The sequence below is a fragment of the Lygodium microphyllum genome, chromosome 24 (genome assembly GCF_053477565.2).
Source record: "Lygodium microphyllum isolate KBCC chromosome 24, Lygodium_microphyllum_v1.1.10, whole genome shotgun sequence".
Lineage (NCBI taxonomy): Eukaryota > Viridiplantae > Streptophyta > Polypodiopsida > Schizaeales > Lygodiaceae > Lygodium > Lygodium microphyllum.
Window position 1 is genome coordinate 104,312,834 of NC_141158.1, and position 18,790 is coordinate 104,331,623.

Sequence of the window (18,790 nt, forward strand, 5' to 3'; positions counted from 1 at the left end):
TCAGCATCAAACATTTACCCTTGGTAAGTCCATTGCTCACATGGTAGCAGGACCGACTGCCCTTGCTTCACTGAAGGGGTTATCTGATTGGTCGGCCCATGACATTACAATGGACTTCGGTCCTCAGGTACTCCTTGTCTTCCTTGAGGATAGACTTGATGAGTCTCCATCTATTTTTGAGTTGCCCTTTGCATGGAGTGTGCAATGCGATGTAGTTGAGCTTACTTTTCTTAGAGATTCTTTGATCTAGTAGATTTTGGAGCCTTCTGCTAGTTCACATGTTGGCAACATTGGCCGTATAGACCTAGCACACCTCCCACATGCATAACAATTGATTCTTGCAGGGCATGCTCTAGCCTAGCATCTCTCTTCCGTTGTATATCTCTACCCTTACTTTCCTATCTCTTTAGTGTGCCTACCTTTTGGTAATGGGACTATCTCCAAACTACCCTCATGCATTGCACTCCTAAGCTCTTTTCATTAAAGTTGAGGGATGCGTATAATGGTGTTATGTGGTATTTTTGCTTCTAGATTATCTTTTACAAGTTGACACTAAACCTTACACAATGAAACCGGCCTTTCTTCTCGGAGAAGGTGGTAATTCTCTGATCAAGCACTTAGATACAACAATCGACAAATAAACATAAATTGAAATGCACACTTTACCTTTAAAATTCTTGGACAATGGACACCCTATTGGCCCCAAAATTGGCTCCCCTTTTGGTATTTCTTTATCTTCAATTGCCAATGGATTTATTATAAGTCGAGATTGAACAATCTCCTTGGCTAATCCAAAACCCCTTGGTGGTTTAACAATCAACAAACAAATTGGGCAAATTTTCCCTTGAATTTCACCTAGGATTTACTTTGATTGGACCCCAACTGGCCAAATGCTGCCCCAAATTTACAATGGATGGCTTGGCATTTGAAATCCCTATCAATACCTCAAATTGTAGGTGCTGATTTCAGTGTATGATGCCTTCTATTGATGGCACAAGTCCTGAGGTGGCTGCTTAACTCTAATTTTTGTAAAAATTTAGGGTTTATAGTAAAATTCCCTCTGTTGTCCACCAAATTTGGCAGAGATGTGTTCCAAATGGTTGAGATAAGCTGAGGTCTCCTGAGAATGGATTGGAGAAGGTGAGAGAAAGCCAAGGTAAGAGAGAAATCTGATTTCTTCGCGAAAAAATCCTAAATTTGCATGTTGCCTGCTGCGGCTTGGATTTAATGCAATCACTGACTCCCAGGCACCTCCAAAATGTTGTCACTCGATCAACAATGCTGTCACTAGCCCTTGGAAGGTGTCTCCTTGCTATCGCCTGTCCTTGGAAGGTCCCAATTAGCTGTTGCCTGTAGCCAATTAGTGTTTCTGTGCTTAGAAAATGATCACCGGCCTTCTCTTTGTCTCCCACCAGCTGAAAAGTGCTTGAATAGTTGAGATCGGGCCCCCAAAAACGCTTTCTCAGTTTGCATGGGAATTTTTACCAAGTGGCAGCCTTCTATAAGATTGAAAATTAATATTTAGTAGGCTGAAAAAAGCTGAAAATGGATTAGAAGATTGCCACTTGGCAAAACTTGCCCATGCAATTGGGAATAACGTTTCTAGGGGTTAGTGGAGTCTATTCCAACCATTGTGAGAGAGAAGGAGGTTGTTGGAGAGCAAGGAAAGGTTTCTGATGTGATTTGCAGTCATTAGGGATCAATCTTATAGCATGTGACAGCAGTTTGGAGCCCTTTAGAAATAGGTGACAGTAGCCCAAGGTCCTTCTGGTGCAAATGACAACATATAGAAGGGGGTGAATTTTCTCTCTCCTTAGCATTCTTTGTCATCTCCCAGCTTTTCTACAGCCTTGCTTCAAAGATTACAGCATTGAGATCACTAGAGGCCAAGAAATTTCAGACTTCTCTGCTATAAAACCTAATCTGTAGCAGAAATTAGGGTTTAGCAGCAACATCGGGAAGTGTGCCAGAAATTGGAAGCTCCAAGACTTGGATTTAACATGGTTAAAGTTGTTTTTCAGTCAAATTCAAGTGGAGGGACTAGCAAATCAATGAAATTGGGGCATTTTTCATCTCCATCAAAGCGGGTGAAGGCCAATTGATTGCCCGAATCAAGGGGCAAATCAGATTGAAGACTTGCTGGTCATTTTTGACAACAAGGGGAGTTGGAATACTGAAAGGGATTGGGAAAATCCCATTGTACATTAACTTATTCTTTAATTAAGCTAAAGAAATACCGAAAGGGGCGCTAGTTTTGGGGCCAACAAGGTGTCCATTGTCCATGATTGTGAGTTAATTTACATTTCTCAGTTTTGTAATAAATGTTGCTGCTATAACTAAGTTGTAATTAGGGCAATACATTCATCCACTGAAGGGAGGCTAGTTTCAGTATCTGCCAATATGGAGGTAATTTCAGTCCATATGCCACATCATCGATCTTTTCCAACACCTAAGAATGGGCCATAGTATCTCATACTCAACTTGAGATACAACCTCTCTCTTCCTTTTATCTTTTTCAGCCTTGCCTTTTCAAAATGCAGTAATACATAATCGCCCTTTGCCAATTGCAAACACGGCTATAGTGATCAACTACCTTCTTTTGGTTTTCTTGTGATGTTTGAAGTGCATACTTTATCTTTGCATATGCTGTATCTAAGTTTTCCACATGACAATTAGCCTCAAAGATCTTATCTTTAGTTTGCAAGATAGGTGGTACCTTATGACCACCCTTAACCACCTCAAATGGAGCTTTGCTAGTGGAACTATGTGTTGTGTTGTTGTAAGAAAACTCAACAAATGGCAAATACTGCTTCCACTGTGTCTTGTGGTCTGAAACATAGCACCTCAAAAGATCCAATACTATGGAAATTTCTTTCTCAGATCGACCATCTATTTGCGGTTGGAAGGATGATGAGAATTTCAACATGGTTTCCATGTTCACAAACAACCCATTCCAAAATAAATTGATTATTTGAGGGTCTCGATTATTGACGATTGACTTTGGCATACCATGATACTTAAAGATGTGCTGCAAAAACAATGGTGCCAAATGATCATCCTTTATTTTTTTCCTCATCAGAATGAAATGGGCCTGTTTGCTAAACCTATAGATGATAGTCCATATCCTATCATTCCCTGTAGGTATCCTAGGAAGCTCAAAAATAAAATCCATTGCAATGTTATGTCAAGGCTTGTCTGGAAGAGACAAGGGTTGCAACAAGGCTGGCATCTTTTGCCTATCATGCTTCACCTTCTGACATATGATGCATGTCCTAAAAAATTACTCTATGTCATTCCTCAAAGCTGGCCAATAAAAGAAATGCTCCATTGCCTTGACTGTGGTATCAATAGCTCGATGTCATGTATACGAAGGAGTACGACTTTCAGTGATTACTCTAGGCCTCAATTTCTTTGTGACACATAGTTGTCCATGCATTATCAAAGATGCATCTCTAAGCACAAAGTGCTCGTGCCTTTGGATGCTTTATCTTTTAACATATGACACATGTTCTAAAAATTACTCTACATCATTCCTTAAAGTTGGCCAATAAAAGAAATGCTCCATTGCCTTGATGGTGGCGTCAATAGCTCGGTGTCATGTATACAGAAGAGTATGACTTTCAGTGATTACTCTAGGCCTCAACTGCTTTGTGACACACAGTTGCCCATGCATCATCAAAGATGCATCTCTAAGCACAAAGTGCTCATGCCTTACACGGGTTTGCTGAAATTGCATCTCCATTGTATGCTTTGCAAAAGAAGAATATACCATTTAAATGGACAATAATGAAAATTTCAGCATTTGAAAAGTTGAAGGAAAAGATGACTTTAGCTCCTATGCTTGTGTTGCTCAATCTAAAAAAGTCATTCGTGATTCAATGTGATGCATGTGGTAATATTGGGGCTGTTTTATGCAAGCTGACCAAGTTCTGGCTTATGATAACAAAATTCTCTACGGTGCAAAGAGAAATTTGCAGGTCTATGAGAAAGATCTCTTGGCTATAATTCATGCACTGTCTACATGCAAACATTATTTGTTGGGGATTGATTTTACAATGCAAACAGACCATCAGACTTTGAGGTACTTTCTGACGCAAACAAAGTTAAAGAAATATATGAGATGGGCAAAATTTCTCTCTATGTTTCATTTTAAGATTATACCTATTGATGTTAAAAAGAATGTTATGGCTAATGCACTATCATGTAAGCCACAAATTTCAGCCATTAGCATGGTTTATCACACTAAATAGGACGCCATGAAAGAGCAATATGCTACTAATTTAGACTTTGCTAATGTTCATGATCAACTTTGCATAGCTCATTGAACACAATGCCCAAGTGTTTTCTATGCTCTTTCTCATTCTTTGAATACACAACCATGTCATCAAAGAAAGTTTCCACAAATCCTCTTTGTGGCCTGAAGATGCGATCTATTATCTGATTGGAAGTGCTAGGAGCATTCGTAAGTTCAAAATAGATAATAAGAAATTCATACAACCCGAAAGATGTCCTGAAAGTTGTCTTAGGAATATCCTCAGGTCTAATACGTATTTGATGATACCCACTTTTCAAATCTAAATGGTTGAATATGGTTGCCCGCTACAATCTATCCATCAGATCATCAACTTGAGGGATGGGAACCATCTCATCTTCTTTGGTGCCTAGATGGGTTGCCATGTTAACAGAGATGAAGATGGTTTGTGCACCGTTATAAAAAAATATCAATGCATGCTGGTATCCTAATTTTGCTCCATGCTCTACACAACTTAGTAGTATCATCGTTGGGCTGATCACTAACAACATCGGGTACCAATCCCATTAATGTTATAGGTTTCTTTTTCTCAGAATCTTTGCGATTTTCTGATGTTTCAGTTTGCTGCCTATTGGGATAGTCCCTTGCAATGTGACCATCTTCACAAATAAAGGGTTTATTAGTAGCCATCAATTCCCTATGTTGTGCCAATGTTTTCGAGCCATTTCTTTGCTATTTTGGCCTCTTTGTAGGTTGATTTTCAGATCTACTCTTTTTCTCAGCTTTAAACAACTTTTTATTCGGCTTCTCCCCACTCTCTAGGAAGCTTGAATCTTTCCCATGCAGTAAAACATCTGCTGTAGAAGCAATCTCTATGAACTAAGACATGTTGGTGACAGTGGATTTAATGCAAAAATCCCTAATTCCTTCAGGCAGTCCATAAATATATTTTTTCACTCGCTCATTAAGGGGTACGAGGCGATAAGAAGTGACGGGTAGCAATGCATCCCAAAACTTATTATTGTATGGCTCTAAATTCTTACATTCCTTAGCATCCAACTTATTTCAAGTTGTCATGATGTCCACCTCAAAGGTACTTGTCATCCAATTCAATGCAAACATTTGCTTGAATAGTATCCATGTTGATGGCGATTTTTGTGCTGATACTTGAGGAGAAGAACCTTGGTTTGGGTTTATCTTCTTCTCAAAGTAAGAACAAGTGTGGACATGTGTTCTCTACCTTGCATCAAAAGAGTGGACCACCACTGCAATGCATTCCCCTTCAAGAAAGTGATTGCCTTTCGAATCTTCGAGGACTCCGTGAAGTTTCCCCCTTGAATAGGCTACATCAAACTGCTGAATGAAAATCAAAGCTTTCAGCCTATCTTATGTACCACTGAAGGACTCAAAACTTCATTGCTTTTATCACTATCATCATAGTCTTTTGCTGCCCTTTTGGATGTGAAGTTGTCATACATTGGCTACTACAAAAAGAATGCATTTGCTGAATTTACATCAAAACAAATGGAGCATTTGCATGACCAGCACTCACTCTTTGAGTCCCATAAGCATGTGCCGGTGCAGGTGCATTACCAAACATGCTACTTTGTGCCCTAGACATCAAGCCAATGCTGCTATACATAGGGTTTTGCACATTTCAAGCTATATCCGAATACATTGGGCCTTGCACACCATGCTTTGGTTGCTGCATACCATAGGGATTTGTGCTATACATTCTTGTATGTGGTCCCTGTCCAACCATAGCATGAAAAATCATGCTACCACGAAAGTATCCTGGCTGCCCCATCATAGAATGCATGCCCGGCTGTCCAAAATCCATTGGATTGGTAGTTTCGTGGGGCCTTGCATTTGTAGTCCTTGCCTCGTAGGTACCAATTGTTTTGCTTCATTAGCATCTTTGGGAGCTTCAAGTGAAGATTTTGGTGTTACCTTCGGGGCATCTTGCTGTATTGAAGGTGTAGAAGATGACTTCTTCTTCTTCTTCCCCATGCTGTCCTTCTTCGGTGCATTCAAAAATGGGGTGAGCCGAGGATCCTTTGCCAATTGAGCAAAGAGATTTGCTGCTGTATTCATTTGATTCTTGAACTGGTCATCGAATTTCTCTTCACTTTGTTGGTTATCAGCCTCATTATACCTTGAAGGCCCGGCATCTTGGCCAACAACAACATTTTCAGTTTGCTATCCATGGTTTGAGCCTTGTCATAGATCAGACATTGCATTTCCTTCTTCCCCATGTGAGTGTACATACTAAGAGGCATCATCATTACTTGATTCCATCTCATTATATGAAGGCATATTGTTGTAATTTCTCAGCGGATAGCAAAATCAGGACTATCACAAAGCTTTGGCTTGCAATCAGGTGCCTCGGGCCCATCAAATCAAAGAATTGATTTATATCTCGGCAATGGAACCATGAAACTAGCCTTCCTCGTAGAGGGTGGTAATCCCTTGATCAAGCACGCACTTACAACAATTAGCAAGTAAACATAAATTGAAATTCACACTTTACCTTCAAAATTCTTGGACAATAAATGTATTACAAGATGAGATTCCACAATCTCCTTGCCCTGAGGTGGCTAAACCCTAATTTTTGCAGAAATTTAGGGTGTATTGTAGAATTCCCTCTAATGTCCACCAAATCTGGTTGAGATCTGCTCCAAATGACTGAGATAAGCTAAGATCTCTTGAGAATGGATTGGAGAAGGTGAGAGAAAGCCAAGATGAGAGAGAAATTTGATTTTCTTTGTGAGAAAACCACCCTAAAATTTGTTAGTTGCTACTCTAGTCTGCATTTAATGCAGTGGCTTGATCAACAATGCTGTTGTCAGCCCTGTAAGGTGTCTCCCTGCTATTGCCTGCCCCTGGAAGGACCGAGATGGTTGTTACCTGCAGCCAATTACTGTTTCTTTGCTCAGAAAATGATCAATAGCCTTCTCTCTATCTTCCCCTAGCTAATAACTACTTGAACGACTGAGACCTAGCCCCCAAAAAGTTTTCTCAGTTTGCATGGGCATTTTTGCAAAATGGCAGCCTTCTAAATCCATTTTCAGCATTATCCAATGATTAAATTAATTTTCAGAATGAATAATTCTCAAAATTAATTTCAGTGCTTTTGACCTTGCCTAAAAATTTCAGCCTACATTTTAATTGGAGCAGAGACTTGGATGGTTCAACACTCTTTACTTTGGTTGCCCTTCCTTGATGGGTCTTCACAACTTTGGACTAGTAAGGAGTCTTATTCTCTTGAGGCTGAGTTCTTGCCTTACTTGAGGGGACTTTGGAGGTTCATTTCATTGGTTTTGAGTTAGGCATGTAGTCGATTCTTCTCCTTTGGATTCTTCTTCTTTTCCCCATCGACATTGATGTCTTGGGGAGAGAGAGAGTGCTTACTTCTCCTTTCAACATGTGGTGGTCAAGGGGTCTGTCTTCTTCTCTTGGTGTCTATAGGATTTTGATTTCTTTAGAGACATTATTATTGTATTTTGTATCATCAAGATGATCATGATTGTAAAAGGGTGCTCAAGTGAACAATTCCCTTGTGAGTGCACTATCCAAGTGGCATTGTTGCATAGCATTTTGCATGAGCATGACATCTTGCATGGCCCTTTGTGTTACCCCATGCATTGGCGTTTTGTTCTTGTGAACATGGATTTGTGCATTTTTATTCCTTTTCAATCATCATGGAGTGGGGCCATTGCTGCATTGACAGATCATTATCCAACTTGCATTTTGCAGATTTATGGAGTTGCTTGGCTACCACGTTAGTATCAAACCTGTGTTTTGTTGCTTCTACTTCTGATTGTTCTAATTGACGCCATCATTGAGTTGCATTTGCTCCTGCTAGACTATTTTCAGGTACTGTTTCCTGCGATTTGGGATTCGTTATAATACGATACTCTCTCTAGCTTATACTTTTTGCCTTGATCTGATCCTAGAGACACGGGAATTGGGGGATTAGTATTCACTTTGCATAGTGTGTTTGCTGCATTGAACATTGTATATATTGATTCGTTCATTATTCATCTGGAGTGTTCATTGTCTCCGAGCTGCCCTAACCTTAACTGTATTTTTTATTAGTCTATGCTTTGTTAGAATTTGCCAATTCTATGGGTAGTATCCAATGTTTCATTTAGTTAGTTTACAGTGTGAGCACAACTAAGCTAATAAGTTGTGTCACTAAATTTAGCGTTAGTTCTAAATTAGCTAACTTTAGTTGAGCTAGGGGTTGGTCTATTTTAGACCTAAGGTTGTACTTTCATTCCATCTTTTTAGTTCAGCAATTTCACTCTATCGTTTCAGCTCACATTGTCTACTCCACTGGAAGAGAAAGAGGAGTTGGTTTCGTATTGCTGCCTAGTAGCTGCCAAATGGTGAATGCCACTCTGAACTCATTCCAAGAGTCTTATCCTGGCTTTCGCACCTTGCTGAATTTATCTTTTTTTTGGGGGGGGAGGGAGGCGGTAGCCCCTTACTTTTGTGGAATTGGAAGGCCTCTTATTACGAGAGGAATAGACTCGGAGAAATATTGCTATGAGGCCAGGGGATGCCACCATGCTCTCTAAATATAAGGGCAAGGGAAAAGCAAAGTAGTATGTAAAAAATCAACAAAAGGCTAATTTGGGATAACAACCAAGACATTACATTGATGAATGCAGGAAAAGGTTGGCCAAGGAGAAGAAAGACTCTAGTTTGGCTATTCAGGAGACATTTGCCACTCGGTCTTCGGATGAGGATGCTATAACCAATTTTGTAGAAGAGGAATATGAATTCTTGACATGCAGTTATGACACGTCCATGGCTGATAGTGCATGTAATGCAGAAATTTGATGGACCAAATATTACTAGATTTGTCCATACGTATGCAAAAAAGCTTGAGATGGCTAGGCTACTAACTGGAGAGAGGCCAAGGTATTTTGATAGAGTTGTGGCTTATGACCTATAGACGAGAGTAAATGCAATTTATACAAAGCATGGGAATAGAGCTCTAAAAGATGAATTTTATCTTGAAGATGCAGATTGTGTGATTAAGAGGTCTTTCCTAGAGTAGGTTTTCAAAGCCAGAAAGGGGATTTCCGCTCCAGAGGTGTAGAAGGTTTTTGAGTAAAAGTATGAGCAATTGAGAGCTATAGAACAGCAAACACTTGAAACAGAGAAAGTTTTACTTTTTTGTTGAAACATAGCATACGTGGTATTTTGGTAGTGAGGCATGCAGGCGCATTACTTTACGAAAGTGTCTATTCACATCTTTGCATTCAGCCCTTGTAGGGAAGCGTGTTACATGTGTTAATAATAATAACATCAGGTATGATATTTGTGGCATTGGTTCAGTGTTGGTCCCTACTGCTGCAGATGGTTCAGATTTCATGCTTTTAGATGTCTTGTTTGTGCCTTGTATCACAAAGAATTTATTGTCCATTTTAGCTTTTAATAAGCATGGATTTCAGGTCATCTTTGAGGATGACAAGTGTATTGTCAGAGATAGAGAGGACTACAATCTTCGATTGTCAGGTACCTTGTATAAGGGCCTATTTTTGTTGGACACGTATAAGAGGAGTTCTCATGATGCTTTGATAGTTAGCACTCTTACGTCCGCTATGCAGAATGCAGAGCTTTGGCATGTATTTTGTTACATGTATGGATGCTACTCTAGGTACACTTGGGTGCATGGTTTGAAGGCAAAATCAGATGTATTTATGCACTCCAAACACTTGGTTACAAAATTGGAAGTAGAAGCAGGTCTAAAGGTGCAGACTCTATAGTCAGAGGGGGGGGAGGGGGGGAGTATATGTCTCGTGCATTTGAGACATTTTTGCTTGAGCATGGTATTATGCATCAAGCCATTGTGAGGATGACACCTCAATAGAATGGAGTGGCTGGTTAGAGGGTCTTCAGTGCACAAATCATGTCTTGAATCGTGCACCAACAAAGGCACTAAAGACTCAACTTTTGAGGTGATTACTTTGCGTAGCTTATGCGTATGTATTGAAGGAGCTTCGTGGAAAGCTCAATATCAAGGCCATAAAATGCACCCATCGCTCTTGTTTCTCTGTCATCTGCATACAACAGCAGCTTCTCAACCCACCAAAGTTGATTTTGGATGAGAAATTTACTTTTTGGGCAATTTGTTGAGTTATTGGACCTTGTCCTTGTAGTGTCAAATCATGTATTGAAAGTTGATTATAGGACTCTAGTCTCACTTATAAGTTGTGTACGATCTATCATGATTCATTATGAAATTTGACACTCTGGCATTTTGTTTTGGTGAGAATCATGATATTGTAGCTTGACTTATTCCACACTACTTATGGATCATGTAGCATGTTTATTTCAAATTTCTATATGTGATATGCATAAATCATGATCTCAGAGGTTTGAATAATGATATAGCTTGTCTAAAGACTAAACTTTGTTATAAGTCAATAGTGGATGCATAACGTGTTATTCTCCATTGACTCTCATGTATAATCATTTATGCTCAATTGACATTTCTTTGTTTTAGAGAGAGTTCCAAGGAGTTTAAAAACCTCTTTCTCTAGTTTACAGCTATAAAAATCCCTTTATGAAAAAAACTTATGTTTCTTATTTTATCCCCTCTTGAAAGAAATTTATGAAACACGTTTTGGACGTTTCGTTTGTAAATGTTTTTGACATATTTGGCTGCTATGCGTGTAGAATCTAAGGGTGAAAAATGTTACCTTCTAGCTGTTGTTGGGCTTGATACATGAGGATCAAATCATACTTAGCCCATGAGATCTCATAGGGTCTGTACGTGGCATGATAGTCACATGTCTCTCCACCAGTGTCGGAACCTTGTGTTGGGCGAGGTGTGAAGCCCACTCTTGCTTGGTTCTGGGCAGAGGATGTATTGGAGACTGAAGTGATGTTGATGTGTTCAAAGTCATCTTTCCTCTGTGGACTTGTTTTTGATGATAAGCTCTCTGATCAAAATCCTAGGTTTCTTCAATGAGTACCTAGCTCTGATACCATGTAAGGAAATACTCATGTATAGGTAATAGACACAATCATACGATAAAGCATAAAGTGATAAAACAGCCAGCTCTACTGCAATGGAAACGTTGGAAACAGAAGCTGTGGAAAACAACAACAAAACTACTAGAAACTATTAAACATGTTTACTTTTTCACTCAATTGAAACAGAGACCTTTGAGAAGCACAATAACATAATTGCCAAAGGTAATGGGAGAATTAGCAAACAAACACTAGATGAAAGAAACCCCTAGGTGATACTTGGCCAAATTTTACGAAATGGGTGAAATGGAAATGGCGACTGAAACTTGTAGAAAACAGAGGTTCTTACTGAAGAGGCTAGGAAAAGCTGTTTCCTACGACAGAGTCATCTATGAGACCAAGATGCTATAACTATTCTCATCATGGGAAGAAAATAGATTAACCAAAAGGCTAGAGCTGGGACATTATCACAATTCTCATATTTTGCTATGTTTCTGCTTCTTCAGTTTGAAAAGACATTTTATTTTGTGATGTAAACAAACGATCATCTTCTAGGTTTCTGTTTGTTCAGTTTGAAATGCCTTTTAGCTATAGTATTTATGTAGCCTAAAAGATAAGATCTCCTTTTTGATGTAAAAATGTAAACATAAGGGAACTTGTAGATTTGGTCTGTCTTTAGGTCATACAGGTTGCGATCTGGTTCTAATGGTGCTAATCAGATCATTTTGAAGCTTTTTTTTTCATGAATAAGTGTATATTAATGTATGGAGATATTTACATCAGGCCTTCAGGCCAACCAAACAGAATGGTGACAAGTCACATGAAGCAGGTCTTTTGGCGAGCCAGGAAATCCTTACAATTCACATGTTAATCAGATCATTTTGAAGCATTTTCTCTAACCCTTTCTTTTGCACTCTTCTTGATTCATGTATCACGTTAGAATGGCCTTCTTACTTGTTTCTCTTGGCTATCCTGCAAGCTATTGCAACCTCACTCTTTTGTCAGGTGTCTGACTAATGCTTTGATCAAAAGCTCTGCTCATGCTCATCACAGAGCTGGTGACCATCGGTGCTTTGATGCCTAATGATGATGCAGAATATGTATCCTATAAATGGGAATCCATGAGTTGTAGAAGATGCCTTTATGTTATAGGATAATAGAAATGAGAGCATACAAAGGATAAGTGGTGACCAGTCATGGGCATCTGGTCATAAGTGACACGAGAGGAATAGGAGGAGTATTTCTAGACATAGCTAGGCATAGCCTTCACTAGTGTCTCCCAACTATACTTTGAAAAATGCGCTTCTACTTAGCTGGTCTGCAAGTGATGGAAGTGAATTCCTTTTGAGAGCTTGCATTCTTTTATCAATCAAGGGGCTCATGTCCCTTCATCTTTGCTTAATTTTAAACCTTAAGGTTGAGGTAATTCAATTATTCGTGCTATATTTCACCAATACTATTGAAAGGTAAATTTCATGGATATCATTATCTTCCTTGTTTTTCCTGTCGATAAGCCTTCTGATGCAAACATGAAAATGAAGTGGTTCCCTCTTTTTGAGTTTTAATAGCTACTAACTCACATTTGTCTTGTTTCAGGGATTGCATCGTTTTTGTATGGAGCACAGATTTAAGCTTTCAAAGGCATGTGTCCGTTTTCAGACTTGCATTCCTTACATACACGTTCTTCAATCTTCGTGGGTCTATCCCCAGATTTGAATGCACTTCCGTTTGTTGCTAAATCTTACATTTTTCTAAACAGTTGAAGAGAGTAACTGTAGGTTCTGTATGCTAAGTAAATTGTATAGCAATATACCTGGTCTTTATGGGCATATTGCAGATAATGTATAGTTGTTGAAGTTCTTATTAGTCCATGTAGAGCAATCGATGAATATAAGTTTCTTTTCTGTACAATTTCTTTGATGTGCTTTCAGCTATATTTGTGCTTGCAGATTGACCATGTTTTCCTGACTCGTGTTTGCTCTGAAACTACTGGGGGTCTTCCAGGTTTGCCTATAATCTCAAATTATTCCTGTATTCAATCTTATCAGGTGTCACTTTAGCTGGTTATCTGATTTTGTGTTTTTGGGTTATTACCTATGCTTATAAATCTTGATACAGGACTTCTTCTAGCTCTGGCCGAAATGGGTGGAACAGGATTAACAGTAAGTGGTATTTTAATCTCTCATGCACAACTTACTAAGGGAAGAGATTTATTGTAGAAATGTCAGTATATCACTGCAAGAACACTTGATATTCTTCAAATTGCTTATTAATGTCTGCCTGACGTCCCTCACACCAATTTGTTATTTAACTTCTGAAATGTTTGCTTCATGTATCAATTTGATCATATTTGTAAGGATTCAGGGAAAATATCTTGAAGTTTTCTACAAAGTGTTGTTTTCCTGCTATCGAGATGATTTCCTTTACACTAGGTGATTGATTAGCCCAAATAAATGGTGGAATTATATCACATACCTCAATATGCTCTCTCTTTGAGAAGTATAAAGTAAAGCCGAGCTACATACAATAGGTCCTTCTGTGCAGAATGTGCTTCTGAAAGAGCGTGTCTTTGGCCCTTTGTTGGACACCGAAAGGATGTGGGGGAATGGTGGCAGATGGCTCTGTGCTAGGCAGCTATTTCTTTGTTTTTTAGCATCTGATTTGGTTGTGACACTGAGAGCTAGAGCAGTTATGAGTAGCAAGGATGAGGTGCCATGCTCACAAACTCCGCATAAGAGTTGGCTGCTGTATCAAGTGCCAGTCAAATGATGATTAATTATCATGGATAGTAACTCAAGCATCTTGCCAAAGGAAAAAGAATTGGCTTGTTGACAGTTGGGTCCTTCAGATGGTTGTCTTTAAACTTACAGCTACTTGCCAGTCGGTGGTGGTAGAGGCAGGGTTGAGGGCAATCAGAGGTGGTAACCTGTTTTACATAAAAGTACATACATATATAAGGTGTGAGGGTAACCCATCAGACAGACATAAAAGTACAGATGCATGTAAGGTGTGATTATATGTACATGCAGTGTACGGTATATGGCAAGGGAGGCAATTGGCATGGGTAGCAAAGTCAGTTGATGAAAAGATTCAGTTGGAGTATTCCACAGCAAAATTGGCAGACTAGTTGGAAACATTAGGCAGCACATTATGGATATGCCCTACAACAAAGCATGTATGGAAATCTGACTAGGCTTGAGACATAATGGATTGGATATCTACAGACACATTATTCTTGAGCCATGGATTAGAGATCATACAGGATGCAAACTTATGTATTGAATGTTCTTAAGCTTTAGTCCAATCATTTTACTAATCGGCTGGCAAATGGTTCGCAAGAGTGGGTGGTATTCAATTTGAAAGATCTTGACACATTGTTTTTGGGAGCAATGTCGCCAAATGGAGATGAAAAGAGAACAGATAAGTCAAAGAACAAAGAGATCAAAGCTCAGACAGTTTTTCTTTCTTTCTTTCTTTTTCCTTTTCCCGGAACCAATGTGGATATCGAAAATCTATATGAAAGAAGGCTTTTCTGAGTCCAAGTGTGAATACCACTGAAAGTAGAAAGGCTGGTGGTAGGTGTAATGAGCTATGTAAGGTGAAAAATCATTGGCAGATCTCTGCTGTGATATGCCCAACAACTGTGCCAGTCCATAAGCGCAGGACTGTCATCCTATTTGGTGAAAAATATGTGCACATATTGAACTTCTCAACGATCGAATCCAGTGTTGATTTCATCATCATCTAACGAGCTTTTTCCAGCACCCTAAAATTCAAAGAAAATTCCTACCATCAGCCCATCTCAACCTGAGATTCCCATTGAAAGGACGTTCAAGTCTTCTTGACTCATCCAAAAGTGTTATGTTATCAGCTTGAGAGATCAAAGGCCACAAGCAGCTAATACTGATGCAAATAAAGGATCTGATTGAGCAAAAGTTCTGGTGGCAGCTGAAATATATATCTAGTCTGCAATACTATTTTATTTTTGCACTTTTGAAACACATTGCTATTTGTCTAATAAAGCACAATTCTTTGATCCTTTGAAGAAAGGCTTGAGAAAGCAACCTTTATCCAATCAATTAGTCTAGATGTGATCTGCAACTTGTTTTGTTTTCCAAGAAGAGAAGACTGTACTAAATGAAACAATACTGGATCCCTATGGGAACAAATAGAGGGATACATGCTCCTTGGCTATCTGCTCAAGGGAGAGATCTTACACCACGCTGGTAGATAACAAGGTTGGTTGTCTATAATGCCAAAACCATGCAAGAAACTCCCAAGTTTTGAAGGCCTCTTCCCTCTTGCTCATGGTATCTAAATTGCCTTGCAGGCGCTCTCATCTAACCTTCAAGGTGTGAATGATCTTTGTCACTACATCACTACATCACTGACATGGTATCTACATCACACTACATCACTGACATCACTGACATTTAGATACAATGAGCAATTTAGATACCAAAACCATGCAAGAAATCCCTCAATGCAAGAAGATGCCAAACTCCCAAGTTTTGAAGGCCTCTTGCCCCTTGCTCATGGTATCTAAATTGCCTTGCAGGCACCCTCATCTAACCTTCAAGGTAAGACTATTTATCATTCACACCTTGAAGGTTAGATGAGGAAGGCAATTTAGATACCTCGCAGCACACTACATCACTGAGATTGGTCTCCTCTACAAATCTGTTAAGCAGGACTGAGTAATGCCATGTTTGAATCCTTATTCAGTGGCTTTAGGTATTGTTTGCGAATTGCAAATTTCTGTGTCATTTTGCCTCAATTCAGTTCACCCTTTGAAGTATCCAGCACTGATACTGTGCTGGTACAGCCTGTCATCATCAGTTACAGTTCACTGTGGGTGTCCAGCATTGCATCTACTGCTGTCTCAGGCACCTCATTGCAGTCCTTCGTATGATACACTCCATCATCCTCCCTGCTCCGTAGAGAGCCTTTGGCTGTTGGACAGTCTCAGCTCTGTGAGCTTACATTCTATTATCATTTTATAGTCTATTGAGTTATTTATATTGATCTATTTTGGAGTTCATTGTTAGTCAGTAGTAAATACTGTGTTTTCTACTTTACACTTTCCTTACATGGCATCAGGGCCTGGTGCTTTAAATTCTCCAATCACTGTAAGCCTAGGTTTGACAGAGAAATACAAACTAACATGTCTCAACCAAGTTCTCCCAAATCCAACTTCATGGACACATTAGCTCTGCAGTCACAATATGCTTGTGGAAATCTGAAGTCATCGATTGGGAGAGAGAATATATGCGGAGATTGTTGGGTATCCATTACCTTCATAGGCAGAGTTGGTATCAGGTTCATATGTGCTTCCAAATGATGAAGGGTCTGAAGATATGCTGGGGTTTGCATTGGGAAAACACAGAATGTATGAACACGACTAAAACACTAACTCATACAAAAACATAAAATAGAGAAGAAGGAACTCTAAAGAAACTGAATGAATACTGTAAATGAATGAATGTTTATGCAAAATGCTCAAAGGTAGAGCTGTCCAAGAGCTGATGGCTCTTGTGGGAGTGGGCCAAGGGAAGTATTGGGAGTGTGGCATCCACCAGACATGGATATTGAGTGCTGTAACCACTAGCTGGACCTGAGCAGAGTAGGTAAGCACCAAAAACGCAGCCTATAGGAGTGTGTCGGAGGAGCAGGTGGCCTCTAGAAGTAGTACGGTAGCAGGGCAGTGCACAGTTGGGGAAATTATCCAATGCACGAGAAGTGATCAGCAGATTGTTGCCCGGTTGTATCAGAAGCACAGGCAGAACAGGTTGTGAAGATGATCAAGATGCTGATGTCACTCGACGGCATCAAAATGCAGCAGATGGGCGCTTCCAGAAGGCAAGACGATAGCTGGAAATAAGGCACTAGGTTGTAGATGACACAGTGAAGGGGTGGAAGGTGTAGACTGAGTGGGGGTGCTGGACTAACTGTAAGTGATTGAGCACACCATCTATTTATTGAACACAAAAACTCTTTCTAAGCATTAAAGTTTGAGTTTTTGGGCTGTTTAAGTGTGCTAGTTAAGGTTTAATGCAAAATGCTCCTTTTTTAGCTTAACAGGGGGCAATGAACATTGTCCCCCTTTGACCAAAGAATTGATACAGATCATGGAGGTCCAACTTTGACATGATATAGGAGATCCCCAGGGTTGTTGAAAGGTAATGCCTTGGTGAAGACGACTACAACATTGTCCCGAGTCACTACAACATTGTCCCGAGTTAGGACATACTCCAGTTGTAGTGCTCCTAGCTCATTTTTCTCTTCAACTGCAATGTGATGGGTCCTCAAAGGGAAGACCGGATTGAGACTTTAGAGCCAAGGCAATGACACTTTGGCTAGTGAAGTAGACAACCATGGGCTGACCTTGGGAATGCCCTAACTCTTGATGAAGCTGGACAGATACATTGTATGTGTCAACATTGCTGACTAAATTGAATGTGACTAATAAGCTCTTGAATAATAGCATCAAAAGAAAGGGAATTATTCTCTATGTGATCATGGAAAAGGACTGTAATCATGGAATCACACCTCGAATCATCATAAAAAACATCAATCTCAAGTCAACGCCAAGCATGAAAGGTAGAAGCCAATGAAATGTTAAAAAGAGGAGTAGAAGTAGATGAAGGTATGCTCTTAAATACGATTCATACCATAGGTGAATAGGCTTACTAGATGGAGTAATAAGAACAGAATGCGCAGGCTATAGTGGAGTGATGGAGCGCATAGGCAAAATCTATTGAACTAGTAAAAGAGGGACAAGGGGCGAGGGAGGAAGGGTAGGTGCTGGAATAGAATGGGTAGAATGACTTTCCACAATTGGGAAAGGAATTGCGACTCATGAAGAAGAGGGTAGTGTATCTTGTGAATTGCGACTCATGAAGAAGAGGGTAGTGTATCTTGTGAAGATGGAAAGATGGAACATTCATGCTTAGTCAACTTTGATGTGTGCTTGGAGAAGATAGCCTGATTGCTGTTGGCCAATGACCAAGGGTCCTTTGAAGAAGGTGAATTTTGATGAGGCTCGGGAGAAGATGACGATGGTGTGGTTGGCTGCCAACATGGGATAGCTGTGGCGGAGGGTGGAATAACATGAAGAAACTTGCTTGCTTAAAAGGACATGACTAAGATATACTAATATAAATTGTGTAGACAAAAGCTGCACCATGCAAGATAAAAGCATGTTGCAGAGCTGTACTAGATGGAGCAACATAGAATCAAAAATGTCCATGGAGGGCATGTGTGCAGGGTCTCGTGGTTCTATGTCCAGTGGTTGAAAACTTGAAGAAGTCTGACAATGATAATATTCTGTTTGTGTGCCTATGGGATTGAACTACTTATGTTTATGCTGAATACATACTATTTGTACACATTTGTAATGAAGTTGAAGTCGATTTCACACCTCGGTTAAAGTGAAAAGTGTCAAGAACATTCAATGGGCAGCAAAGTGGGCAAGATTAGTGACCCTGGGCAAGTTCATGAGGTGGATTGCAGAGTGAATGACCTACATGCCTGATCCCGGATTTTGTG

At 39.7% G+C, this 18,790-nt stretch overlaps 1 protein-coding gene across 2 annotated transcripts in view; it reads left to right on the forward strand.

Moving 5' to 3' along the window:
- The window catches only part of LOC148015467 (tRNase Z TRZ3, mitochondrial-like), a 159,712-nt gene that overhangs the window by 57,549 nt on the left and 83,373 nt on the right, over positions 1-18,790 (forward strand). For both annotated transcript variants that reach the window (XM_087665597.1, XM_087665596.1), the window contains 3 exons: positions 12,839-12,883; positions 13,192-13,246; positions 13,361-13,404. In XM_087665597.1, the coding sequence (XP_087521723.1) occupies positions 12,839-12,883; positions 13,192-13,246; positions 13,361-13,404 (144 nt within the window). The remainder of the gene's footprint in view (positions 1-12,838; positions 12,884-13,191; positions 13,247-13,360; positions 13,405-18,790) is intronic.